A 20363-nucleotide genomic window follows, 5' to 3' on the forward strand; every position below is an offset into this window, starting at 1 on the left:
GATATACACCTGAACATCAGCAGGAGAGGACTCTTTAAAGTAGAGACACTACATACTGATATACACCTGAACATCAGCAGGAGAGGACTCTTTAAAGTAGAGACACTACATACTGATATACACCTGAACATCAGCAGGAGAGGACTCTTTAAAGTAGAGAACTATTATTTATTTTCATTAGATATAAATAAAAAGATTGAACATTCTCCTATTAATGCATATAAGAATCAGAACTAAAATTGAACAACTGTTGCCTCTATAAACATTTCTTGCATTTCCCATGCTTATACAGAATGCCACCACTAGATGTCAGACTCTACCCACCATTTACCTCTGCTTCCCTCATGTAGTTTTCTCCTTTTTTCTACTTTCCCTTTGTCTACAAATACAGTATTTTCCAAGAAAAATGTGACGGAGTGGAATACCGTAGTTTATACGGAAATATTGAAGTTAGTGTGATGTGTTATGATCCACAAGCCGAATAATGTGGATTAATTGTTGTAACAAAGGATATGACCTGGGAACCAAACTCAAATGTGAGGTATGTTGGTCAGAAACATTAGAAGTGTTCATAGGGGAGCGTTTAGAAAATGGTAAGCAGCAACGATAGGTTTTTGGGCGCTAGAAGGGGAAAGAGGGAGCTTCATCGGGGACCTTTATATGCAATGAAGCTATATAAACAATACAATGATTCATTAGTAAAGTCTACAGCGAGTATGAATCAACCACAAAACATTATTCAACGTTAAAGTTAACAATAAAGAAAACATCGCTACTACAAGAGCAAAAGACGACCACGAAGGGACTCGAACCCTCAATCTTCTGATTCGAAGTCAGACGCCTTATCCATTAGGCCACGCGGTCGGAGTGAGCGGTGATAATTCGTAAAGAATATTAAGCATTGCAATATAATATTATATGCATTTATTTGATGGATAATGGTTATAATATTCACGCTTTCGAACGTAAAATCCAGCCAAAATTAAAAGCCAAAATTATAACGATAGGTCTTTAATTAACTTGCTGTTCTGAGATCAAATGTTAAATTAAAGTCTGTCGATTTTTTTTTAGACAATATACAACCAAGAAATGCAATGAAAAAATAAAGTATATTTATGATCATTTGGCTCTATGGACCGAAGTGCTCGAGGTAATCATGTTCATTGTCACTTCTTAATTCGAAAAATGAATTGGAAACATAACTAAAAATAACTAAATTAAAAGATATGTATAAATAAAAAAGCAAGCTATTGTGGTTCCAGGTTTTTTTTACGAGACTATTTTTTAACATTGAAAAACCCCAAATCTGTGTACCACAACCAATCTAACTCTATAATCCTTAGAAAATAGGACCTTAATTTGTATTAAAAAAATTTAAATCAATATTTCAAAAGTATTCAAATGTAAATATATGGGATGTTGGGTTGTATGTTTTTGTTTAACCTGATATTGCATTGTAACATATCCAAATAAATAGTAATATCTATTTTTTATTAACGAAAAAAAGGATAAAAGAATCAACAAAACTCAGATTTTGTTTTGTGCCATGCCGTCATTAGGCGCTTTCACACCGGAGTACTTTTCCCAGGAATAGTTCCGATTGTTCTTGGGATTTTGCGTTCACACCAAAAAGATCTGGAACTAGATCTCAGTTCTCGGGAACCTTTTCACCCCTTTTAAGTCCCAGCTAGAGAGCAGGGACTATCCTGGGTAGAAAAAGGTTCCAATTTCTGATTGGACGGGCGAATTGCAAACCACGCCCCGTAAAACTCCGAAAAGTTTTGTGAAGCCGCCATTTTATTTGCTCGCATTAGCATTATTAGCATTAGCATTAGCCCAGCGCACCAACGGAGAGAGAATAACTTATGGCAACACAAAAGAAAACATGGAACGGTGGAGATGGGGAGGTGTCGGCGCTTCTGGCGATTTACTCGGAAGACGCTATTCAGCAGCTTCTAATGGAGCCAGTCCCCAACTCGGAGACTTCGGGTGGCAGTATGCGCCGTGAAGATGATTGCGGCCTGCTAGTAAACCCAAAGCAGAAGAAGAAGAAGTGGCCTCATTTGCCTAATCCTCCCTCAGGGACTTATTCCAGTGTGAACGCGATCTACTAGATAGTTCCGGGACCAGTGTTAATTTTGGCAGCTGTTTTTGATTAAGTCTTAGTCTTAGTCTTTAGACGAAAATTGTTATTAGTTTTAGTCACATTTGAGTCATTCCTATCCTTCATAGTTTTAGTCTAGTCGACGAAAACTCAAAACGTTTTAGTTTACTTTTAGTCAATGAAAAATTACATTTTAGTCAACTTTTAGTCAAAATGTTTTCTCTCTTTAAACCAATTCAGTTAGGCAAATACAGGTAGGCCTATCTGAAATTGGAATCAATGTGACAAGTGTTTTCAAGTGTTGAAATTCGTAAAGCAACATTTCACTTTCTTAACACTTTACTTGTGTAATATCTAGGGATGATTATCATTAAGGTTTTCTACGGCACTGCTAGTCTTATCGATACTGCTTATTGATCCGGTACTTTAACGTATTCTTGTATTTACTTTTTGTTATTTTTTAAAGGGTAAAAACTAACAAATTGTTAACCGAATTAATTGCTTTATTTAAATGTGAAATAAATGAAATATATATAATTATGTTAAAATATTGTACTGTACTTGAGTACAATGTTGAGGTACTTGTACTTTACTGGAGTATTTAAATGTGTTGCTACTGTGTTTATACTCCACAACATTTAATACCTTTAGTTACTTTACAGATGAAGATGAATGATGTGAAATCTAATCAAGTGTTAAATCAGACTTTAGTTCCACCTGGAGGAAATTCACAAGCTACCCTGCAGTATACAAAGTCATTCAAACTTGAAGGACTCCAGCATGTGTCCCACTCCCTTCTGAACGCTCCGTCCCCGGCAGATCTCTATGTCCGCTGCAGCATGTCTGTTAGGCCCCGCCCCCCGCACACAGAGAGACACAGGGAGATCGCTCTTCTGGAGTGAAGAGAGCGGAAATAATGATATTGCAAGTTAGAAACGTAAGATGCATTTTGACAGACAAGACGGACACTTGGGGGAAAATATGCTGCATTTTGAATGTCCGTTAGTCCACCATTAACACCTTAGTCCCGTCTCGTCCCGTCAACGAAAACTAAATATACATTTCGTCAACGTTTTCGTTATCAAGAATCTATTTTTAGCGCGTCATCGTCTTGTTTTAGTCATGTAAAAAAGGTTGTTGACGAACATTTTTCGTCATAGTTTTCGTTGACGAAATTAACACTGTCAGGGACTAAAGAGTTTGGCGGGACTAAGTACCGCAAAGTACTCCGTTGTGAAAGTGGCTATTGTACCCTGGAGGAGATCGGAAAGTACAAAACTTAACAAAAAACTTCACACTGTCCTTTTATATCCAGTAAAAACAACAACACAGGATGCATCGTATGCTTTATTAACAGGGTAGTTCAGTAATGACAAACTTAAAACAAGAGCAGAGTCAATTGTAATGCTAATATCTTAAAAAATAATGCACATGTGGATGATACAATTAAAACTAATTAAATAAAGTTTATTTCGACAGGTTGTTAGTGACATTCCCATTTAGGCACTGGAAAAGTAAAAAAAACATTCAGACAAAAATAAATACACGTACATTTTCATATCAGCTATCCTAAATATGCAAACATGAAGCGCCAAGTGCAAAAGGTAAGACTTTAGAGTACAGGAACCCCGTGAGACTTTAACAAGCTCTGGTTTGTTCTACATATTCACATATTCCTCCATCTACACACTCATAAGACATGACTTTAAATTCACTCGTGCACCAAAATCCAAAAGAATTCGGTACAACTATCCTTTCTTTCATCGTTCAGATTTCAATACCAGCTTGCAGGCAAACCATCTTCCTCTCGTTTTATTTGGGATGCACCAATATTTGCAGAGGTGACGTATCGTTGTAGGCTAGCATTGAAGTTCACCATGTTATTCTAAAGATCAATATTAGTGCATCCTTAGTTTTGATCAATTAGCCTCAAACACAAGTAGAGGGTCCCTCATGTGTACGCTATGCAACATTTTCAACTTTTATCTTCACAAATTAAGTATAAAATGAGCTGTAATAACATTTATTTTGTCAAAGGTTCATACATAAGAGGCTACCCTGAAAAACGATATATTGTTGGAAAAAGGTGCGATATGTTTGCAGGTTTGGTAAGACGGTTAGGTGCATTGGCGTTTTTTTCATGGAGGCCAAGGGAAGCCAGGCTTCCCCTGTTTTTTCGGATTGTAGTTATAATTTTAATAAATAAATAAAAACACTTCGTTTAGTTTCGGAAATTCCTTGTTGTGTGTTGCTGCCGGCTAGTCTCTCCCCCATTCTCATTGAGTATTTTACAAAGAGTGAAACAGCGCCCCTCTAGATGTTATGGTGAAACAATAGATTGCACTCTCTGTTGCGAGAGGAGGCCAGCCGAAATGTGCTTCCCTTGGTGAAAAGAAATGGAGGGATTGACCAATCAGATGAGCTCACGTCATGCCCCTGCCAACCTGTGATTGGTCAGGGCCATGCCAAGGTGGCTTCCCTTGCCTCACAATCCAATCAAATCGCATCAACTTAGTGTTGCAGTGACGCGTCCCAAAAAGCGGAAGTAAGCTGCGCCCGGTTTCCCTCGACAAAATAGCAATGGGATTTCTCAATAGGATTTTGGAAAATAGCTCGAGAAAAGGTCAGTGGGAAAAACGAACCTGTTAGGTAAATGCACGTTTTGTTCAGTCGGATAATATCCACATGTCTACCCTACTTTTATAATTTTCGAATCATAAATCTTATCGATAGAAGATAAATAGCGTCACTGCACCACTCTCACCGAGGTTAGAAAGTAGCAAGCAACTGAAGCAAGTGCAATTATGGAGGGTGGACATTTGGAGTATTTAATCAAAAATAATTGTACTAAACTTCCGCTGCAGCAGCAACAACAAATACAATCTGATGACAGGCCAATGCCCAAACTGGAGCTGTGTACAGCGAGGAACAAAGGAGCGAACCGGACGTAAAACGTTAAAGGTCTCCTGATTTAGTTTGTGAATGAATGCTTATTAGAGTTTCAGCTGGAGAGTGCGTGCGGACTTGTCGGTCAGATAACACAGGCGTGTGTAAGTCCTGCATCTGTATGATACAAATGTGTGTAAAATGATACCGGGCGCTGTAATCACTCATCTGGTTACGTTATTACATTGACCACCACACCCCCCCCCCCCCCCACACCCCCACCCCAAAAGAAAGGACGTATTATTGGCTTCCCCTCATTTTTTCCCCACGCCACGCTACTGGTTAGGTGTTACACAAAGCCCTGTGTGAAGCCTTATACTGGTTACAGTGCGTCTGTTTAGCTTCAATTAAAGAGAAATACAACACTTGTATAAAAAGCTAAGAAGGAATATAATATCAGTTATCATCTTTGGACCAATTTCTTAAAAAAGGGTCCAAATTCTAGTTTTAATCTTCATGCTGTCCATTTATAATCCCATTCCATTCCCTCGTGTGTTAGGAACACTAACATGCGGTGATAACCCAACATTGGTGTTTTATTATCCGTCCTTAAGAAATAGTGAAATATCTGCAGAGATTGTCTTTTGCAAGACAGCAGCTTCTCAGTGGGATCATCCGAGTTAAACATTCATACAACAAGTCAACTAAAATCTGTAGATATCACGTACTGCTAGAAACAAAAACACACGTCTGCATCCCGTCCCTTTGTATCTGATCTCCTAAGGCATCTTAAACTAATTTAACATTTTGAGAAATACACCTATTTGCTTTCTTGCCGATAGGTATACCACACTTTCACTAAAGATAACTATCAGTACGTTAGCTTGCTTAGCTAAAGACAGCTATCAGTACGTTAGCTTGCTTAGCTAAAGACAGCTATCAGTACGTTAGCTTGCTTGTCTAAAGACAGCTATCAGTACGTTAGCTTGCTTAGCTAAAGACAGCTATCAGTAGGTTAGCTTGCTTAGCTAAAGACAGCTATCAGTACGTTAGCTTGCTTAGCTAAAGACAGCTATCAGTACGTTAGCTTGCTTAGCTAAAGACAGCTATCAGTACGTTAGCTTGCTTAGCTAAAGACAGCTATCAGTACGTTAGCTTGCTTAGCTAAAGACAGCTATCAGTACGTTAGCTTGCTTAGCTACAGACAGGGTAATCAACTAGCCTGGCCAAAGCTAGCGAATAAAGGCAGATTTAGTACGTCCGTCCAATTGTATTGTAGATATCAATTACTGCTATAAATAAGAAACACTTTTATGTACCTCAAAGCGCTGAAGTAACTTTGGCACAGTGGTAGGAAACTGTATTTATATCACAAATGTAAATTAAGTTTCCTGTCTGGCTTTCTTTCCAGTTAGCATGCCTCTTATCTGACTTCCCCTGGCATGTTAAAGTAGTTTAACATTTTGGGGAAATACGCGTATTTGCTGTCTTGCCAACAAAGATACTTAGCAGTCAGTTAGCTCGCTATGCTAAGGTTAAAGTAGCCTAGCTCCGTCCAAAGCTAACAGCGAATTAAAGCTGCGTGAGGAAGTTTTAATAAGTCCGTCCGGACGTTCTCATTTTGCTCAATAAGAATTAGTATTGCGGCTTTTCTGCTAGAGTTAGCCACTTTGGTAGCTAGTGCTGCTAGCTTGGAAATCGGTATGGATTTATACTTTAGATACTTCTCAAATCTACTTAAGTCTTGCTAGTTTCTCAAGATTACCCCCCACTGGCAAACAAAATAGTCTGGTGCATACAAACACACAACGGAGTCAGGCTAACGGTTTCCTAGCTTCCAAAAGAACAATATTATACTCCCTTACTGACTTTAATAATATCATTGTTTGATTGTTATTTGCTAATGTTTATCTGTATTTACCGGCTTTCATGTCTTTGCTAAGCCTGGGAAATGTTCTTAATAAGCAGATTTGTTGAAGGGTTTGATTCTATATCCACATTTGATATATACACTCCCACCACAATGCTAAGCTAGGCTAACTGGCTGTAGCTTCATATTTGCTGTAAAGACATGTCAGGGATATCAATCTCCTCATCTGGAATAAATCTATTCCGCAAAATCTCTACATTAAAGGGCGAGGCACAACGAACGTGAGCAGTAAGGTCACAGAGAGAACGGTGCAAGACGAGCAATCATCAAAGGCTAATTTAAATGTGTAATATTTAGGAGGATTATTAGCAACTGGAGTTAGTTCTTGAGACAGACAGCGCTGAGAGGATTCATCTCTCTTACTGTAGCTATACACTTGTTAGTAGAGTCCATTATAATAAACCTCAGTTCATGTTAGTATTAGATGTCCATGTTTTCATCCATTTCTAAGCTTTGACATTTAGTGCACTTGTGAGGCTAAAGAGAGGCTGATTAGATAGCATTGTGTTAGTGATGAGTGTTAGGAGTAAGGCAGTATAGCCGGTAAATATTGAGTAAGAACGCTGAAGGACAGAATATGAGGGTGACCGAGGGCTGGGCAATATAGCGATGTTTTATCGGTATTGTCGTGTAAGACAAGAATGTTGTGGTCTAGGATCGACTCGAGTAACTGTCGACTCGAAAAAGTTACCAAACCCTAAGTGACTAGCTTTTAGGAACAACTTGTTAGAGTAACACGGAGGTCATGTGACTAACGAGTCATGAAAAGCTAACGTGCTAACGAATCACGGTCTTCATTTTATAAATTAAGTTTCCTGTCTTTCCTGAAGTTCTACAGCCGGCATCCCTTTTTTATCTGATACAATATCGAGATTAAAAATGTTTTGTGATATATGTGGTATTACCCAGCTCTAGGGTGAACTTATTTCAGATATGATTGAAACGTACTACATGCTAATCAGATTCTCGTGAAGGCTACGAATTCTCACGATGAAACAGCATGCTTCTATATGACCTCTAAGTGAACTGAACTAAAGTTTAGCAGTTTAACTCTCTCTCTACAAACACTGATATAGCACATTTCCCTCCTCTCTAGAGCCCCCACGTGTTTTAAACCTCTACTGTTTACTAGATTTGCCCGATTTGCCAGACTTGCTCGCCTTAGCAACTTTGGTAGCTTTGATGTCCATCTTGGTCTTCTGGATCCGGGAGAAGATCTCTTTAAAAAGCGCTTTGTACTCCGGCGTGTTTTGTCCCAGCCTCTTATCCACGGCGTCCACCTGCTTGCTGATGCTCTCCATGGCCTCGGGGGTGGAGGGCGACTGCGTGGGGGTGGGGGGCGGCGCCGGCGTGGGTCCGAGAGCGCAGTCTTTCATGGACGGATCTCTGGAGACGGGTCGAGAAGTTTGGACTCCGGTGTGACACAGACTCTCCTCGTGGCGCCGACACTTCCCCAACAACTCCTCGTATTTCTCCAGGAGGGCGTGGTACTGCTCGTCAACTTCCCTCAGGATGGACATACCTGTTAAGCAGAATTACTTTGTTACTTGTTGGGAAAATCCTGAATGTCCTCTTCCAATCTGAGAGTAACATGATAACAAAGGTATCAACTGTAGCTGTGAACATGACAGGATGTGTGATTACCTAGAAGAGCATCAGGACTGTTTGAGGCATATGATAGCTATGTGATTAACATGATGATTCAGCCTCTATGGAGAGAGACATATGACAAGCATGCTCATTTCTGACGTGGAGCTAATCTGAAGTAAACATTGAATACTGCTTTCTATTCCTCCATCTTGTGACTGAGGAACTCCCTCTCTTGGATATCAGCATGTGAAGGACACTGTTCAGGAACTAGTTGATGCTCTGTATGTGATGACTCCTTCCATTCTGGAGAGGATCACAGATACATGGATCCTGAGATTCAAGCTCAAGCTGGGGACCAGGGATTATTAACATGTTTAAGTATTCAGGAAAAGTGAGAATTTTGAGAAAAAGTGAGAATTTTTAGAAAAGTGAGATTTTTTTGAAAAAGTGAGAATCTTTTGAAAAATTCAGAATTCTTTAGAAAAAGTGAGAATCTTTTAGAAAAAGTGAGAATTTTGAGAAAAAAGTCAGAACTTTGAGATTTTTTTGAAAAAGCCAGAATATGACAAGTATACTCATTTCTGACGTGGAGCTAATCTGAAGTAAACATTGAATACTGCTTTCTATTCCTCCATCTTGTGACTGGGTAACTCCCTCTCTTGGATATCAGCATGTGAAGGACACTGTTCAGGAACTAGTTGATGCTCTGTATGTGATGACTCCTTCCATTCTGGAGAGGATCACAGATACATGGATCCTGAGGTTCAAGCTCAAGCCGGGGACCAGGGAGAGTTTTCTAACAATACTCCAACCTATTTTTCTATAAGTGAAGATTTGTTTACCTACTTTTGATACATGCTCTGATAGAATAACTGTATGTTGTTGAAAAAACCCAATAAACAAAGTTAAAAAGATGGACATGCCTCTTTTCCGAACACTATTGGCGTGGAGAGCGTAGCTTCCTCTCCGCCTCCCGGACGCATCTCGAGCCACGATGGCGTTCAGCGCCGTGTCGCTGCAGCTCTTCCTCACGGGGCTGGACTCCGGGAGAGTTTCCCCTCCGACGCTCTTCCCCCCGCCTTCATTGGCCTCTCTCACGCCGCCCCCCGTCTCCTCGCTCACCTCCACCTCCAGGAAGGTGTCTGTCTCCGGCGTGCTGTTCAGGACGGTTTGTGCTATCGTGGTGCCGTCGTCCTCGCTGCTCATCAGGAAGGTCCGAGCGCGACGAAGCTGCTGAAGCTCCTGCAGCTCAACCTCCAGCTCACGGACCCTCGCCTGGCAGCTCTCAGCATCCTGAAAGACAGAGAAAATCAAAAATGAGTTTATTATATATAAGATATTGAAGTGAATGAAACTTAGCGCAAGTTCAACCAGGAAGACCATCTTGAGTCATTCGTTCACATATTCCCAGCTTACTACTCTCTCTCCTCTCAATCAGTGATCGGGGCGTCACTCCCAGCTAAACCAATCACTTCGCTCTATTCCCACAAGCCTATCATAGCGCATTGCTAAACCTTTAAATCTGCTCTCTCCCCTCCTCACAGTTGTCTTTTCAGGAGACTCTACGCAGCCCTCCTCCACCTTCCAAATCCAAGGTCAAGCTCAAAGCACTACTCTTCAGGCCGACCTCCATCAATCCCTTCATGCCTTCACCACCACCAGTGTCTAGACGGTTCATCGGTTCGGTTCTCCCCTCCCGAATGATATTCCAGGACAACGGGGTCTAATCACCAAACACCGTTACATGCATCTGTGTATTCCCGGCATTAAATATATATCGTCATATCAAAAGAAAACTTGTCTCTCCTGATTGAAATAAAGTTATTCTGATTTCGTACCTGCACGCGTGTCTGCAGGCGGGAGAACTCCCCCAGCAGGAGGTTGCACTCTCGCTCCACTCCCTCCCGTCTCCCCCTCTCCGTCCGGGCCGCGCCTCGCAGCGCAGACACCGCCTCCCGCAGGTGCTGGTTCTCCTCTTCGAACGGAGGGCGCTTTGCATCCACCGTGAAGCTCTCTGCCCGACCCACCACAAACTGATCCTCATACCTGACAACGAGACAAGACAAACAGAGTTATAAAAACACTCTGAAGAAAGATATCGTTATCTTACGAGATAGCTATCGAACGTTTTGGCAAGTAAAGATTGTTAGCATGCATATTCCCAAATATCTGGAACAAACTCCCAGAAACCTGCAGGTCCGCTGCAACTCTGACTGCTTTTAAATCCAGGCTCAAGACTTTTATATTTGTCGTTGAGTTTAATCCAAGATCAAATGTACGTTGAAGCATCTTGAACGTATTGTGATAATGTCTGTTTCCATTTCTTGTCTCAAAAATGTGTCCTTGTTGATTTTGCAAATGGTGCTGCTGATTTAACGCTGAAGTGTTATTGTATTGTATCGTTATAGATCACAGATTGTTGGAGATCAGTACCCAGGTGCGGTGCAGAGCTCTCGCAGGCAGGGGAAGGAGTGGATGGTTTTCCGGCGCTCCCGTTTCTCCCTGCGGACTCGGAGCTGCTCCATGGAGCGAAGCTGCTCCACCTGTCCGGAGAGCGTCTCCACCTGGACCTGCAGAGCATCGATGGTCCCGGTCAACCTGGGGAAAGGGAGAGGAGTTAATAATAATAATAATAATAATAATAATAATAATAATAATAATAACAACACGTTTATTTCGTATAGCACCTTTCATAGAAATAAAATTCAGAAAGTGCTTCACAAGAACGAACAAAAGTTAAAATGAAGACCACAGAAACATGAATACATTAACAACATGGGGCAGAAATGAAGGTCAACATAAAGACAAAACACAGATCACGTGGAGTCCTGAAAGGAACAAACATAAGAACAGAACACACGCATCTCAAGGAGAAACAAAAGCCAATGTAAAAAGATTGGTCTTCAGTAGTTTTTTAAAAGCTTCTACAGAGAGTGGAGAGCGGAGGCCAAAAGGGAGAAAGTTCCATGGTTTTATCAGAAGAAATGGAACAGAATTGGAGGCCACCAAATTGCTCCTTTAAAATCCCCGTTACCGACCTCTCTATCTTCTGATGCGAGTTCTTGCTGTCGATCACCAGAGACACGTTGGTGCGTTCCAGTTCCCGCGCCGTCCCGTCAAGCTGCTCGTAAACTTTGGCGTGTTGTTCGTTCATATCCCGGAGAACGTCCAGCTGCTTGGACAGATACTGCAGGGGACAAGGAGACATGAACTAACATTAGGAATATATAACGAATTTGAAGTAAAAAGCTAACGTTAGGCTATAAAGGAACTACAGCACGGTCACATGACTTCACTTCAACACCGCTAAGCTAAAGGTGGCTAATGTTGGGCTATAAAGGAACTACAGCACGGTCACATGACTTCACGTCACCACCGCTAAGCTAAAGGTGGCTAATGTTGGGCTATAAAGGAACTACAGCACGGTCACATGACTTCACGTCACCACTGCTAAGCTAAAGGAGGCTAATGTTGGGCTATAGAGGAACTACAGCACGGTCACATGACTTCACTTTAACAACGCTAAGCTAAAGGTGGCTAATGTTGGGCTATAAAGGAACTACAGCACGGTCACATGACTTCACGTCACCACCGCTAAGCTAAAGGAGGCTAATGTTGGGCTATAAAGGAACTACAGCACGGTCACATGACTTCACGTCACCACCGCTAAGCTAAAGGAGGCTAATGTTGGGCTATAAAGGAACTACAGCACGGTCACATGACTTCACGTCACCACCGCTAAGCTAAAGGAGGCTAATGTTGGGCTATAAAGGAACTACAGCACGGTCACATGACTTCACGTCTCCACCGCTAAGCTAAAGAGGCTAATGTTGGGCTATAAAGGAACTACAGCACGGTCACATGACTTCACGTCTCCACCGCTAAGCTAAAGGTGGCTAATGTTGGGCTATAAAGGAACTACAGCACGGTCACATGACTTCACTTTAACACCGCTAAGCTAAAGGAGGCTAATGTTGGGCTATAAAGGAACTACAGCACGGTCACATGACTTCACGTCACCACCGCTAAGCTAAAGGTGGCTAATGTTGGGCTATAAAGGAACTACACCACGGTCACATGACTTCACTTTAACAACGCTAAGCTAAAGGTGGCTAATGTTGGGCTATAAAGGAACTACAGCACGGTCACATGACTTCACGTCACCACCGCTAAGCTAAAGGAGGCTAATGTTGGGCTATAAAGGAACTACAGCACGGTCACATGACTTCACGTCACCACCGCTAAGCTAAAGGAGGCTAATGTTGGGCTATAAAGGAACTACAGCACGGTCACATGACTTCACGTCTCCACCGCTAAGCTAAAGAGGCTAATGTTGGGCTATAAAGGAACTACAGCACGGTCACATGACTTCACGTCTCCACCGCTAAGCTAAAGGTGGCTAATGTTGGGCTATAAAGGAACTACAGCACGGTCACATGACTTCACTTTAACAACGCTAAGCTAAAGGTGGCTAATGTTGGGCTATAAAGGAACTACAGCACGGTCACATGACTTCACTTTAACACCGCTAAGCTAAAGGAGGCTAATGTTGGGCTATAAAGGAACTACAGCACGGTCACATGACTTCACGTCACCACCGCTAAGCTAAAGGTGGCTAATGTTGGGCTATAAAGGAACTACACCACGGTCACATGACTTCACTTTAACAACGCTAAGCTAAAGGTGGCTAATGTTGGGCTATAAAGGAACTACAGCACGGTCACATGACTTCACGTCACCACCGCTAAGCTAAAGGTGGCTAATGTTGGGCTATAAAGGAACTACACCACGGTCACATGACTTCACTTTAACAACGCTAAGCTAAAGGTGGCTAATGTTGGGCTATAAAGGAACTACAGCACGGTCACATGACTTCACCTCAACACCGCTAAGCTAAAGGAGGCTAATGTTGGACAATAGAGGAATTACAGCACGGTCACATGACTTCTTTAAAGTAGAGACACTACATGCAATGAAACATGAAAATTAGCATCATAGGTCCCTTTAATGTAATAATAATTCAGCATATCCTACGCACCTCGATCTCCTGCACCTGCTCCTCGTTGGTGATGTACATCAGCTGCAAGGAATCCTCCAGCTCCTTGTTTCTCTCCAGCAGAGTTTTCCCCAGCTCCGCCGCCAAATGCAGGTCTGCAAAACACGGAGAAATCCACAAACAGATGAACAAATAAGTCGAGAGTATAGCTGCACGAAACTGGACAAAACCGTCTTTCCAATGGGGTTCTTTTCTGCAAAAGACATTTTCACCAGATGACTACGAAGTACCCAACATTCATAAGTCAAATTACTTAAGTATACATTTGAGGAGCTTGTGCTGTACCCAAATATTTCAATGTCACATATTGTAAGCCAATTTGAGTACTTTTTACTGCACTACGTTTATTTTAAAGATTTATTTTGTAGTTACTTTCTAAACTCAGATTTTTTCACACATTACTGAGGAAAAACTTTGAAAATAGAATTCTTTTGTAAAGATTAAACCATCCAAGAAGTAACCATTGAAGTAACTGAAACCATGAGTTAAACAGATACAATAAAGATAAACATATCAGCAGTGGAAGACAAACAAAATACGCATTATATATAGATATGTTTTACAGCAGCCCTTGCTTCCCCTGAAGGCACCACGCTGTCCCGTTTCATCTGCAGACTCTCGTATCACCTCCAAACTACGCTGAGTCAGCTTCTGCTTCCGGGCTCGGACTCTGCAGTTCTGATTGTCGGCAAAACGTTTACGACCTCTCAGAGAAAGAGAAATACAACAGCGAAGATTTAATTATTATAAAATAATCCACATTTGAATTTTAAATGAGTTCTTGTTTTGTCATTCTCTTTCCTGCAGAACTTTCTTTTTAATGTAGGAGGCCAAGTTGTTTTTTAAGGGAGTACTGCACTTGTTTTTTGTGTAGTATTTGTTTTTTTTGTGTAGTATTTGTTTTTTTTCATGTAGTATTTGTTTTTTGTGTATTTGTTTTTTTTGTGTAGTATTGGTTTTTTTCATGTATTTGTTTTTTTTGTGTAGTATTTGTTTTTTTTGTGTAGTATCTGTTTTTTTTGTGTAGTATTGGTTTTTTTCATGTATTTGTTTTTTTTGTGTAGTATTTGTTTTTTTTGTGTAGTATCTGTTTTTTGTGTATTTGTTTTTTTTGTGTAGTATTGGTTTTTTGTGTATTTGTTTTTTTTGTGTAGTATTTGTTTTTTTTGTGTAGTATTGGTTTTTTTCATGTAGTATTTGTTTTTTGTGTAGTATCTGTTTTTTGTGTATTTGTTTTTTTTGTGTAGTATTGGTTTTTTGTGTATTTGTTTTTTTTGTGTAGTATTTGTTTTTTTTGTGTAGTATTGGTTTTTTTCATGTAGTATTTGTTTTTTGTGTATTTGTTTTTTTTGTGTAGTATTTGTTTTTTTTGTATTTGTTTTTTTTGTGTAGTATTTGTTTTTTGTGTATTTGTTTTTTGTGTATTTGTTTTTTTTGTGTAGTATTGTTTTTTTGTGTATTTGTTTTTTTTGTGTAGTATTGGTTTTTTGTGTATTTGTTTTTTTTGTGTAGTATTTGTTTTTTTTGTGTAGTATTGGTTTTTTTCATGTAGTATTTGTTTTTTTTGTGTAGTATTTGTTTTTTTTGTATTTGTTTTTTTTGTGTAGTATTTGTTTTTTTTGTGTAGTATTAGTTTTTTTTGTGTATTGGTTTTTTTTGTGTAGTATTTGTTTTTTTTGTGTAATTTGTTTTTTTCATGTAGTATTTGTTTTTTGTGTAGTATTTTTTTTTTTCATGTATTTTCTTTTTTTGTGTAGTATTTGTTTTTTTCATGTATATTTTTTTTTTTTGTGTAGTATTTGTTTTTTGTGTAGTATTTGTGCTTTAAAAGGCATAACTTGAGTGAGCTTCGTGACGAAATAGGAGGAGGAGGAGGAGAAGGTATTTTGAAAAACAATCCCCACATTGTGAACTTCCTGTGGCATTGATTAGGAAAAAGTGACAGTGGAAGAGAGGAAGACGGATAATCAATATGTTAGCAAAACATCTGAGCAGATCAATACTGGCCGCTCACAGGACGAAGATAATCTCATCCTGAATGACAGAGACACTTCCTGCATGCTGTGCAGCTGGGTTCACATACAAGCTGCTTTCTCTAAATGTTTTCAATGCGACTAGCGGACATTTTGTGCACAACGGTCTGATCTGTTCTGCAGACGGAGGGTTTCTGTGGGTGCATTTCTCCCGTGGGACTCACAGGAACGTGGAGAACTTCCTCCGGTCTTGAGCTGCAGACTTCTTAACAGAGAAGCTTCTAGATGTGAATTATCAGTGGAGAAGTAGCTTTTTCTTCACATAAACTGCACTATGTACGCACGAGGCTCTGGTTTGAGACAGAGGGGGAAAAGAAGTGCTGCAGCATGAGAAAAATAAAGAGCTTTTTGAACATGAAAGCATGGAGACATGTAGAGACACTACATACTGATATACACCTGAACATCAGCAGGAGAGGACTCTTTAAAGTAGAGACACTACATACTGATATACACCTGAACATCAGCAGGAGAGGACTCTTTAAAGTAGAGACACTACATACTGATATACACCTGAACATCAGCAGGAGAGGACTCTTTAAAGTAGAGATACTACATACTGATATACACCTGAACATCAGCAGGAGAGGACTCTTTAAAGTAGAGACACTACATACTGATATACACCTGAACATCAGCAGGAGAGGACTCTTTAAAGTAGAGATACTACATACTGATACACACCTGAACATCAACAGGAGAGGACTCTTTAAAGTAGAGACACTACATTCTGATATACACCTGAACATCAGCAGGAGAGGACTCTTTAAAGTAGAGACACTACATTCTGATATACACCTGAACATCAGCAGGAGAGGACTCTTTAAAGTAGAGACACTACATACTGATATACACCTGAACATCAGCAGGAGAGGACTCTTTAAAGTAGAGACACTACATTCTGATATACACCTGAACATCAGCAGGAGAGGACTCTTTAAAGTAGAGACACTACATACTGATATACACCTGAACATCAGCAGGAGAGGACTCTTTAAAGTAGAGACACTACAAACTGATATACACCTGAACATCAGCAGGAGAGGACTCTTTAAAGTCGAGACACTACATACTGATATACACCTGAACATCAGCAGGAGAGGACTCTTTAAAGTCGAGACACTACATACTGATATACACCTGAACATCAGCAGGAGAGGACTCTTTAAAGTAGAGACACTACATACTGATATAGACCTGAACATCAGCAGGAGAGGACTCTTTAAAGTAGAGACACTACATGCTGATATGAAACCTGAATATGAGAACAATAAGTCTTCTTTGAAAAGGAAGAAACTTATGGACCCTTGCCATTTCAAAGAAGATTGTAAACAACTTCAGCAAACTTAGCAATAATACTAGCTAACAGCACCTCTACTGCCCAATACATAATCCAGGACTTCACTTATTAACCTTTTCTTTGGATTTAAACTCAGAATTTGGAAAACAAAAATGGAACACCAAAAAATAAGGATAAAATGTACAAGAGTTCAGACAGAGTTCAGACGACAAAAGCATTCATGCAGCGACAGTAAAATGTAACAAAGCACTTTGGTCTCGGCCAGAGTCAATTATTAAGATTACAACAACTTTTCACATTGGTATCTAATGGAGATGGAAACCCTGAAGTTCTTGCAAGATGTGATCTCATTTTACCCAAACAGTACAACTCCACTAATCTGCATAATCCGCCTGTGGCAGAACAGCTGGTCTCTGCTCTGGGGTCAGACTGCATTCATCGTGCAGAACAACGAGTCTCTCTCTCTCTCTCTCTCTCTCTCTCTCTCTCTCTCTCTCTCTCTCTCTCTCTCTCTCTCTCTCTCTCTCTCTCTCTCTCTCTCTCTCTCTCTCTCTCTCTCTCTCTCTCTCTCTCTCTCTCTCTCTCTCTCTCTCTCTCTCTCTCTCTCTCTCTCTCTCTCTCTCTCTCTCTCTCTCTCTCTCTGATTCGTGGCCTCCTGAAATGTCGCGCGTCAAAACGTCAGCATTTCTGACATCCACGGGTCATAAAACGACTAAACACCTGAACTCTGTTATTATTTACAGTCTTGTATTTATTGTATAGGTCTTAAAGGAGGCGATATCTACACTGTAGCTAATGTGTAAATGACAATAAATAATAATAATAGACGAAATGTGTAAAGTGCCTTTCAAGCGATCCAAGGCCACTTTACATGCTGAACAAACAAAAACGGGCGAATAATAAAGTACAAAACGAAATAAAGCCTTGAATCTTGAATCTGTCCGACACGATGCTCATTTCTTACACCTTGACTTTTGTGAATACCTGAAGTGAAGATGCATATTTATCTGCAGATGTGTGGCGATGAAGTTCAGCGCAAGTTCTTTCAGGAAGACTGTACATTCAGATATTTGTATTACAGTGAAAACTGTTTCCAGCCTCTTGAATATGAATATTTTCAGCTTTTTCTTTATTTCCTATAATATTAAGGTTCATATCTAATATCAAAATACATAAATAAAGTATGTTCAAGTGCAAAAATTGGTATCTGTATTTTGAAACTGTAACACTTCATGTAAAAATATACAGAAAAACAGAAATCAGTCTTAAAGGTCCCATGTCATGGCGATTTCTTCTGATCATAGTTCCATTGTTGAGGTCTACTAGAATAGATTCACATTGTTCAATGTTCCAGACTCTCATTGGTTTCTCAAACAGCATCTCTGTATAGTATGTGTATTCACTCTGTCCTACATGGCTTGTTGGAGCTCCTGCCCCCCCCCCCCCCCCCCCCCCTCCCTATGAGCCCAGTGTGCTCTGATTGGTCAGCTCGCCCACTCTGTTCTGATGAGTCCACCACACTGTCCGCCCTTTGAGGCTCGAGGAGCGGACAGTGTGAGCTGGATTACTGAGGTCGTTTCCTGGCTGCTGCATGGGGTCCGCGAGACATCGCAAAACTCAGCCTGAGCACACACACGGGAGGGTGTGGCAAACTGTGAGTGGAGATCCGCGGAGCCGCGGCTGAGAAAAGATAAGGCTGGCTGAGTGTGTGTGGGAGGAGCTCCACTGATTGGTCCATTTGGGTATGGGCACGTCACTGTACCCAGGAAGAAAAAGAGAAATGTCCAACGAGGCGTTCTGGGGCAGCACAGACAGGTCTTCTCTGTGTTAGAGTTTTACTCCTACAGGGTGCACTTTGAGGGTTTGTGACTCTGCAGACCGTTCACATGCAGAACAACCTTCATCACACACAAGGGGACGGGGAATAACCAGAAGAGTGTGACATGGGACCTTTAAGATAGTTTGTTTTCTAAACTAATTTCAATGCAAACAGGAAGTCCTCACGTCTGAGAAGCTGGAAATGGTCTGCGTCTTCATTGTTAAAGCTTAATTGATCCTGTATTGATGATTGTATATTTCCTGCAGGCCTGGAGACATAGAGGCCTTTCTCTCTAGCGCTGTGTGTTTGCACTGAAAAGGAAACACACAGATTGTTCATGTGATGTTTGTTAACTGTCAAGTGGGTACTAAGGATGTTTTTGTACGTTTTTCTTATTTTCCTACGATGCTGTTATGATAAGAAAATAAGAAGGACAGACCATCTATTTCTATGGATTTATTTAGTTTGAGAAAGGGGCAGGTCATATCAGATTATTTTCTTCTCCCTGCTCCTTTTAGGGTACGTGTGTTATAGAGACACGTTTTGTACATAATTGTTAACATTAAGCTTTTGTGCATACTCTGAATTAAATTCACATTTCAATTCAAAGGTTGTATCGTCATATGCACATAAGCTACAGCGTAGAAATGGCAATGCAATTCTTCTGACCTGAGCTCCTCCAACAATGCAACATAAACAAATACAAACTACAGAATAAAAAGTAGTGCAAAAAGTCTATACATGTCAAAAGATAGAATGATGAACGGATGTTGTTGTATGTTGACATGAGAGATGTCGCTTTGTGGAGCAGCTGACAGGGTGGATGCTGCTGCTGCAGGATAATGATGATAATGATGATGATGATGATGGTGTTGTATGTATTTATATAATCAGTCTCCTTACCCTGCTCCAGGTCCTGCTGGTCGTACCAAGGCTCTTCCTCTTCGGTCACAAATTCCTCGATTCCCGTGGTTAGCATGCGGGGGAAATCCTGCAGAACCAGGCCGCTCCGAGGGAACAATGGAGCGGATCCAACAGCGGACAGACACCGCTCCTCCTCCAGCTGTTGTGGATCTACGTGTTTCCTCTTCCCTTATCCCCGCCCCCCTCTTACCGCCAGACTCCGGCACATCCCGGTGCGCAAACCCACTGCCACGTCGATAGGTTTTTTTTCTTCTTTTTATCAAAACTTTATTCAACAACGATTTCATTAAATCACACACACACACACACACACACACACACACACACACACACACACACACACACACACACACACACACACACACACACACACACACGATCCGACAGCACCACCTACAGGTTTAAGCATTTTTAGATGCAATCAATCCAATAAAGGGACATGTATTAGTCATAAACTCCTTATATTTTATTCAAAAAACTTCAATTCATGTCAAAAATCATCAGTGTTCATTAAACATTTCAGTCTTGTAATAATGGTTTGCTCAGTAGTTGTCTTTCCTATTGTTTTAAAACCTACTTTTTCCTGTATTTCATAAAACAGTCGTCCTTTTATTTATTTATTATATTTCAACGTTATTCAACAATTATTCCAATAAATCACAAACAGGCACACACACACACACACACACACACACACACACACACACACACACACACACAC

General features: G+C 40.6%; 1 protein-coding gene across 1 annotated transcript; it reads right to left on the reverse strand.

The window, feature by feature from the left end:
- Positions 1-3433: 3433 nt before the first annotated feature.
- Positions 3434-20015, reverse strand: cdr2l (cerebellar degeneration-related protein 2-like). The gene is made up of 7 exons (XM_079659249.1): positions 19622-20015; positions 13549-13661; positions 11549-11697; positions 10944-11108; positions 10349-10556; positions 9434-9803; positions 3434-8442 (listed from the first exon to the last, which is right to left on the reverse strand). Exons 1-7 carry the CDS (start codon positions 19695-19697, stop codon positions 8039-8041), a joined length of 1485 nt encoding a protein of 494 aa, XP_079515375.1. The 5' UTR covers positions 19698-20015; the 3' UTR covers positions 3434-8038.
- Between the last annotated feature and the right edge of the window lie 348 nt (positions 20016-20363).

Source organism: Notothenia rossii (genome assembly GCF_949606895.1).
Source record: "Notothenia rossii genome assembly, chromosome: 11".
NCBI classification, from domain to species: Eukaryota; Metazoa; Chordata; class Actinopteri; order Perciformes; family Nototheniidae; genus Notothenia; species Notothenia rossii.